Source organism: Microtus ochrogaster, unplaced genomic scaffold, assembly GCF_000317375.1.
Source record: "Microtus ochrogaster isolate Prairie Vole_2 unplaced genomic scaffold, MicOch1.0 UNK4, whole genome shotgun sequence".
NCBI lineage: Eukaryota > Metazoa > Chordata > Mammalia > Rodentia > Cricetidae > Microtus > Microtus ochrogaster.
This window is the reverse complement of record NW_004949102.1, coordinates 11,204,837-11,213,675: the sequence shown is the minus strand read 5'-3', so window position 1 is coordinate 11,213,675 and position 8,839 is coordinate 11,204,837. Positions and strand designations below refer to the sequence as shown.

The following is an 8,839-nucleotide window of genomic DNA, read 5'->3' as shown; positions in this document are numbered from 1 at the left end:
TCAAGCAGAAATCAATACATTCTCGTCATTATGTTTTGCTTTCAATAAATAAATTTTTAAAAAAATGTAATGTCCTATAACCCATCACTATCATCACCACCATTACTTTTTAAATTAATTTCCTTTTTTAAATGTTTGGTTTTATTTTTTAAGATTTATTTATGTATACAGTGTTCTGGTGTGTATGACTACATACCAGAAGAGGGCTTATTGATGGTCGTGAGCCACCGTGTGGGTGCCGGGAATTGAACTCAGGACCTCTGGAAGAGCAGCCAGTGCTCTTAAACTCTGTGTCATCTCTCCAGCCCCCTTAAATTTTCTTAAATTATCCTAAATTTGTTCTTTTGAGTCAACTCTTCTGTCCCATCAGTCTTGGGACAGGTCTCTCTTTTCTGCCCAGTGGAGATACTTCAGGCTTACCCTGTGCACGCCTGTTTCGGATCTGGAACCATTTCATTCGAAACGTTCCCAGTCGTGTGTAAAAGTACTAAGATCAAAAGGAAGTAGGTGTGCTGACGATTAGTGGGTTATGGCTGCTAGGCCCTTTCAGGGGACACAATCAAAGCAAGATGGCAGGACTGGCAGCAGCCGTGGAAAATACACACACACACACACACACACACACACACACACACACACGTCCATACAAACGGTTCCAGTTCAAAAACAGTAGCGAAGGGTCCAACTCTGCCTTCTTCCACCTTGTCTCTCTTCTCCCATAATGAAGTCAGGTTTACAAAACTGGCAAATTTACTCACCGTTAATACAAAAAAGGCATTTCAGGGACACAGTCTCCACACTGCCATCTGGAGGTAATCACACCACTCCACACAAATCACACACAAGCTAGGAAGAGTCTCTGCAGCATTATCTCCAAACACAGCTCATGTTGGAGGTACCCACATGGTCCTCCAGGAACCACACCTAACAGGCTAAGAGGCCTCCTGGCAACAACCAGAGAGAATATAAACCATATACATATACAGATCAAAACTTGAGCTGCGATGCTCTGCTCCGGCTTCCTTTTCTCTACATAGAGTACTTACTGCCTTGTACTTGGTATGGAGCACTAAGATGGCCCAAGCACAGGCAACTTTCACTTTATCTGAGAAGACTACTTAAGCTCTCTGTCTTTTTAAAATACATTATCTTTGCTGTTTGTTTTGTTTCGGCATAGACGGTGTGGAATGGAGGAAACAAAAAGGAACTTGGTAGTTGTTATAAGCTGACACCAGAGTTATGTGACCACCACAAGGACTCTTTATGTTTTGTATATGCTCTACCTATATTCATATAATCAAAATTTTTGTTATCAAAAGATTTTCAGTGTACCAATAATTTACAATAAATGGTCAGCCCCAACCCAAATACGAGGGAATGAAGTCACGGTTGTATTATGTATGCACTGTAAGTGGGGTTGCTCTCTGGCCTGCTTTTAAAACTCTGTCAAAGTAGAAACTGGGGAGATAGCATTGGTAAGTCTGAGCCATGAACCCAGTATTTCTTCATTTTGTTGTTGTTGTTCTTAAAAACAGCCAGACATAGAGGTTACATATTTGAAGTCCCAGTTCTGGAAAGGTGAGAAAATTTCCACTCAACCTAACCTGCTTCTTGAGCTCCAGACCTGTGAGAGACCGTGTCTGAAGGCAGACATAGACACACACACACACACAGACTTGTCAAAGTAACAACATATTTTGGTTTCAACAAAGACTAAAAGCTATGTCACCCAGTTTTCACTTCTCCTTCTATGTTTACGACTTGTAAAAAAGGTTAATTTATTAACTCATGGTCCTGAAGGCTAGAAGGACCAAAAGCATGGCGATCTGAGGAGGGTCGACATACACATGGCAAGCCGGAGCAAAAATCATAGTTCAGGTCTCTCTTGAGATAAAGCCACTAAAGTCACCCTCTGGTCACACTCTCATGACCTCATTTAGTCACCCTCTGGTCACACTCTCATGACCTCATTTAATCCTGATTACCTAGCAGTCCCAACTCCACAAACCATCAGCACAGGAATTTGGAGACATTTCTAACGCACCTTCTGGGGGGACACATTCATCCACAGCACTCTTGAGTAAATACGATCATCAGCTCGCTTCAGTTCAGCCTTTCATTCTGGCAAATAATCTGCCAATGGACAGTGGATAAACTCATTTATTTTTTGGTGTTCTTTATCTGACTTGGCATCAGTGGTTTAAATTGCCTCCATAGTCCAATGTGAAACCCCTGGCTGGAATTGGCAGCTGTCACATCTATCACAGATCCGTGGGGCAAGGCAGCTTAACGCAACAAAGGCATCAAGTGAGCCCCGAATTTGCTACAAACCAATCACACACACACACACAAATGATGACCAGGATCTGCCTATTTAGAAAATGGTGGGGAGCTTCTATGAGAAAGAAAAGACTTTTTCTATGAGGAGCTTGATTTTGTGAAAATGCTTACATGTGGCTACGGAATAAAAATGACTAAAATCGACACTATGGATGAGGAGTCTTCCGTTTTGTAATCCCGTTTCCCTCCGGTTCCTTTTGTCAGGATCAGAAAAGGGCTACAATAGCAGGACAGAAGTGCCTATGGGGAGTGTGGACTCTTGACCGGAAGCCTCTCCTGGGAGGAGCAAGGGGAACAAAAGGAAGACCCTGCATTTCAATAAGAGCGAGCAAGAATAGAAGATGAGAAACAACTTGCTGACCGAAAGCAAAAACCAACAGAAACAGATCACACTGGTTTTCTCGCACACTGTAGCCAACGCAAAACACGATAGAACTACCCTGTCTGAGGGGGCGCTGCTATCTCAGGGGCCACATCGCTCTTAGACGGTGCAAAACCCTTCACTGTCTAGAACAGAGCTCCTTTGAAAAGTCGTCGGCAGTGTCACGGGTTGCGTGACCCATGTGGCACACTGGAGCTCCTGCTTCACCTTACCACACTGGGCACCGCAAAGGAGACCTGTCAAGCTGGTCCCCAGGGAACCCACAACGGTGTACTCCAGGAACCACGTTTACAGAAGGCGGCCCTCCTCTGCCTTAGCAGAGGAAAAGTTGCTGGTGCTTGTTCCGGTTTCAGAAAAAGGCCAGGATTAGGATGCAGTTAGGCCCGCGCAAGACATCCCAGGTGCAAGCTACTAAGCAAAGAGAACAGCCCTACTAGTTTGTCCTGAGGGTGAAGCACTGCACTTCTGAAAGATAATTTTACAGGATTTCCCCCACTAATACCTTTCCTGTTCACATTATTTCAGTCAACTCTCAAAAGCAAACATATCAGAAAGCATTGGCAAAAGTCACTTATAGAAATCTCTATGATCCCAAATGCCTTGCCATCAATTCAGGCATCTTTTCTGCCAACCTCTAAAAGATATTGAATCAAAATCAAAACAAAGAGCAGCAAGGATTTAGGACTGGTTTCTGTCAAAGACCAATTTTAATGTAAAATGGATACAAGTGAACTAATCTACTCCTGGAAAACCACAGAAATGATAAAATCTATGTAACTACTGTGACTGCATCTTTGTACATGACCATCACTGTACACGCAATGACTTGATTCAGTGAAGCAACAGCTTGGAAAAGCTATGACCGACACATGGCATCCAAACAGACACTGCACAAGAGGCACACTGGGGGCGACAAGCAATCACTTCTGTTGACAGCCCACCTAGACTAGGACACATACCATCATCTGTCATTCTTAGCTGAGGGGCAGCAAATGTACTTGAGCAGCTCCCATCTGCCCATCCCCCAGATCAGCTGACTAAAGTCTCGTGTACTATAATCTCCTTCCCCAAGCCAGCCTTCCGCTCAGGGGTGGCCTGTGTTGTAAGTGCGACCCTTGGAGTGTTACAGGAGTCAGCGTCAAGGGCAGGTTCAGGGGCCACCCTAGACTTAATCACACATGGAGACACTTTGCTGTATGCAGTCACAAACTTTATTTTAAACTACCCGTTAAGTACCCAAAGATTAAAGTTCAAAACTAAAAATGAAACAGAAAGTATAAACAGCCACAGCCGTGCACATCCTGGTCATTCTAGTGGCTGAAGACGATCTCCACCGTCGGCAAACAGGACGGCGCTGGGCTAGGGGAAATGAAAGCGCCTTGCTGTTTTAATGGCTGGTCACCTTCTGGAGGACCCACCCGGGGCACTCCCCGTGGATGGGCACTCCCAGCTGATGGGTCTAAACGACCACGGTACTACATGGTAGTCTCACAGCTGCTCCCTGGAATGGGGCCTGGCAGTGGTAACTCAGTAATGACTTGTTAAGTGATGGATGAGTCGATCTCCACTTGTTACTCTCCTGTCTCCACAACTCATAAACCAGCCTCCATCAAACCCCTCTGGTTACTAGTCTGTGAACTTTACTCAAACAGGAATAACAGAAAAGTTCACTTGGGCCTATGCCGCAAGCTCTTCAGCATCCTAAGGTCATATCCGGGTCATGATCAATTACGTAGTTATCTACACAAACTCAACCACACAGTCTAGCCTTGGGGGAAAGGGGACCAATGCGGAAAAGAGAAACCCACACGGTAACACACTGAACGCCTCTCCCGTACTGATTCCTGGGCCTGAGAGTTATTTTTTGGCTTGTTTCACTTTTCCTTGGTCATCCACTTTCTTAATGGCTGCCTGGATGGCCTCCTGGTCACCCAGGAACTGGTGAGGACCAACAGCACGCAGGTTTTCATCCAACTCCAGCAGAATGGGCACTCCAGTAGGAAGAGTAATGTTGATAATGTCTTCATCTGAGATACCTGTTGGGCAGGAGAGAAGAAACGGGGTTAACAGACGAACTGGAGGAGGTCCCACCTTAGCGTCTGACTGCACACTGAACTTGTCCCATATTAACTATGTGCCTAAAACCACGCCAAAAGCCGTGAAGGGGGGGCCACCTATGATTCCAGGACACCAAAAAAAAAAAAGAAAAAAAAAAAAGCATAGGCAATGCTAAGTCTGAGAATTGTATGTCCCCTCTGGGGCAACTTATTCCTGGCTGTTTCTCATCTAAAACTGAGAAAACAGAAAACCATCTTCTGAATGCCAGTCTTAAAACGAGGGCTTTTCTTTCATTAAGTACAGAATCTAATTCATTTGACTACAAAGAATGTGGTTGGTTTTCTAGTACTTAATGAGTCTCGGTTAAACCTAGTGAAGCAAGACTTCTCCCCTAGAGAGCCAGGAAGCACAGTCCTGGGTGGGGTGGAGGGGATCAGGGAAAGAATTTTATAGGACGCCAGTGAACAAGGCCTCTTTCTCCTGCTGCCCCTAACATCCCAACTGCTAAGGGAGGAAGGTGTGTGTATTGGACGGGTCACCTTTAATACTTTACTGTAAGCAAACTACAGGTAAAGCAGCTTTGACCACAGGAGTAGGAATGGTAGAAGTGGCTGTGGTTGTAAAGTTTTTATTATCATAACTACTTTTAACTAAAATTCTGGCAACATACTACAAGACAGTACTTTTCTAAGCGCTTTATACGTTACATAGTAAATAACTCTCGTGTTACTCACAGCTATCTATTTGCAGATGACAAAACCACTCCCCATCCCCCACACAAACACACAGGGAACACAGGTTTCAAGATCACCAGCCCAGAAATCCAACAAGAAAGTGAAGTTAAGCAAACAATCCTACTCACAGGAATATAAATGCCTCAAATCAGAATCGATTGAGATAAAAAATGGAACTGGGAAAATGGGAAAGCATACGACTTTAATTAAAGATTGTACCTATTTAAAGAAGTCCTATGTTTATGGGTTGGAAAACTAAGATGGTGGCTCAGTCGGTAACTTGCTTCCCATGCAAGCATGACAACCTGCGTTTGAACCCCCAGCATCCAAGGAAGAAGATGTAGATGGCAGTGTGTGTCTGTCACCCCAGTGCTGGGAGAATGAAAACAGCTCATTGCCAGAAGGAAATGACCACCCTGACTGGTGAATTCCAAGTTCGGTGAGAGAGATTGCATCAAAAGTAAGGTGGAGCCAGGCAGTCGTGGTGCAGAACTTTAATCCCAGCCTCGGGAGGCAGAGACAGATGGATCTCAGTGAATTTGAGGCCAGACTCTGAGTTTGAGGCAGAGGCAGGCAAATCTCTGAGTTTGAGACTACACAGCGAGTTCCAGAATAGCCTCCAAAGCTACACGGAGATAGATAGATAGATAGATAGATAGATAGATAGATAGATAGATAGATAGATAGATAGATAGATAGATAGATAAGATTAGATAGCTAGATAGCTAGATAGCTAGATAGCTAGATAGATAGAAGGTAGATAGACAGACAGACAGACAGACAGATAGATGGAACAGTAGAAGAGGAAGACACCTGAATTTCACCTCTGGATTTGACACACACACACACACACACACAGAGAGAGAGAGAGAGAGAGAGACAGAGAAATGAACACACACATTTAAAAAATGGCAAATTTTCCTAGGTTAAAATATAACCCAACACAATCTCTAACAAAACTTCAGTTCTTTTTATAGAAATTGAGATGACCTCAAATTTTACAGGGAAATCCAAAGCACTCTGAATAGCCCGAATAAGAAAATGAAAGAATTCACAATGTCTGCTCTCAAAACTTCCTAGGAAGCTGCCGGACTCCAGAGAGTGCACTACTTGCAGATGGTACACGGTTCTCACTTACGGACTGACAACAGCTCACTGGGACACGAGACCAAAATCAGCCTTCACATTTTCAATCAGTTCATTTCCAACAGGTGTACTAAGACAATCAGGTGCAGAAAGAATAACCTCACAGGAGGTGCACACACAGACACTGACTTAAAACTGGAGCAGAGACCTCGCTGATGGAGCTAAAACTACAGCACGGACTAAACACGGGCAGGAGTGAGGAATCCTGGCCTTGAACGAGGGCAATGGTTTCTTAGATGACACCAAGCATGGCAGCGGGAAAGAAAGTGAAATCTGAATGTACATTGGTCTGGGGTTCAAAGGACGCCATCGAGAAGACGAAGACAGCCCAGAGTCTAGGATGATTTTGTTTATCTTACAGTATCATGGGGACCTGCATTTAGACTACATAAAGAACTATGCCTTGAAATTATGGTAGAGGCTGGGGAGCTGGTTCGGCTTAGAAGCACTTACTGCTCTTCCCAGTTCAGTGCCAAGTACTCACTGGGCAGCTCCCACCCATCTGTAACTTCAGCCCCGGGGCCCCAACACCTCTGGCCTCCCCCAGCACCCATATCATGTGGACTGCGGACGTAAGCCCAGTGGCTGTGCCTGTCTAGGATGCACAAGACCTAGGATTCAAGCCTTCCCACTGCCGAGACAATAATTCTTAAAAATAAGATCTTATAATAGAAAGATAAAACAAGAAATGAAAAGACAAATGATATAATGCAATAATAGGCAAACTATCCAAACAGACACTTCTCCAAATATAAACTGTCAGAAAGTACTGGAGAAGATGGTCAGCATCCTTAGTCTTCCTGGAGATGCAAATCCAAGCCACAAGAAGATACAGCTCTGTGTCAATGAGACTACAGAAAGAGTCAGATTATAAAAAAGTATTTTCACAAATACAGAGAAATTAAAACACAGTATATAAAGTCAGGAGGTCAGAAGGCTGTAGTGTCTTTGGAACATGGAAATCTCTCAGGCATATGACTAAGAGAAGTACAACATCAGAAGTTACATATAATGCCAAGCAACAACTTATGTCCACACCAGAAGTTATGTATAACGCCACACAACAACATATGTCCACATCAGAAGGTACGTATAACGCCGTGCAGCAGCACTACTGCTAATAGCCAAGATGCAGAAACAACCATCAACCAAGGAACATGGCTAAATGAGCCTGCTCAAATCATAAGACTAAATGAACTGTTCTTACACTCTGCACTTAAACCCTGGTCACCCGCCTTGTCCCCTGCTGTTGCGAACACCGAAGGAGAAAGAGAATGTTTTTATTTTCGCTCTGCTCTAGTGAAAGGCTAGGTACTAACTGGACATCCAGGGTTCTCACCGGAAAAGGGGAAGAGCAGGTTTGTCTGGGCTTAAAACAGCTAAACGTGGTGGGCACGCAGGCCAGGTTTAGAGGTCACCTTTAGGATTAGAAATGAGTTCTAGTTCAGACGGTAGCAAGAGCACACCACAGGGGTCTTAATGGTAAAACTCAGATGCAACTGGATCCAGCAGGCTGAGTCCTTGGCCAAGGCTCCAGTACTTAATGACTCATTCTGTGTGAGTCCACTAAACAAAAGGCCCCTAGGTTACAATATGTCACTAACAAAAAGAGAGCTTTAAGAAAAATGAAATGCTTCCAATGAAGTTAACGTTCTATTTTAATAACTCCTCAACCCATTCACATAGGAAACCAATTACTTACAAATAATTAAAATACTTAGACTGGTTAGTAATCAGTCAATAAGACTTATAATTGCAAATTAAGGAAAACCCCAGGAAGTCATTACTTATTAAAATTTGGCATATGCTAAATGCTTCATCTAAGAAAGCTAAATAAATAAAACTCCCAAAGCTAGAACAACGCAGCTGCACTGCAAGAAAACAAACTGAACTAACACAGAAGACCCTATGTGTTATCCAACCAAAAAGTCATTCGCTGTGACATCAAACAGAAGTTCAAATATGTAGCCAGATATCACATCTCCTATCTGGTAACTAGTTGAGTTTATTTTTTTTTTAAATTTTTATTTAGTATTTTTTTTTTTGAATCACAAGGTCTCATATACCCTGGGCTGGTCTTGACCTCACTGTGTCAAGACCAAGCTGAGGATGACTCTGAATTTCTGAGTCTCCTGAAACTTCCACCTCCCAAGGGCTGTGACTACAGATCTGTACCACC

General features: G+C 43.6%; 1 protein-coding gene across 1 annotated transcript in view; it reads right to left on the bottom strand.

Annotated features, from left to right (window-relative positions):
- Window positions 1–3,910: 3,910 nt before the first annotated feature.
- The window catches only part of Bpgm (bisphosphoglycerate mutase), a 24,676-nt gene continuing 19,747 nt past the window's right edge, over window positions 3,911–8,839 (bottom strand). The window contains exon 3 of the mRNA XM_005365808.1: window positions 3,911–4,758. Within this exon, the coding sequence (XP_005365865.1) occupies window positions 4,580–4,758 (179 nt within the window). The 3' untranslated portion in view covers window positions 3,911–4,579. The remainder of the gene's footprint in view (window positions 4,759–8,839) is intronic.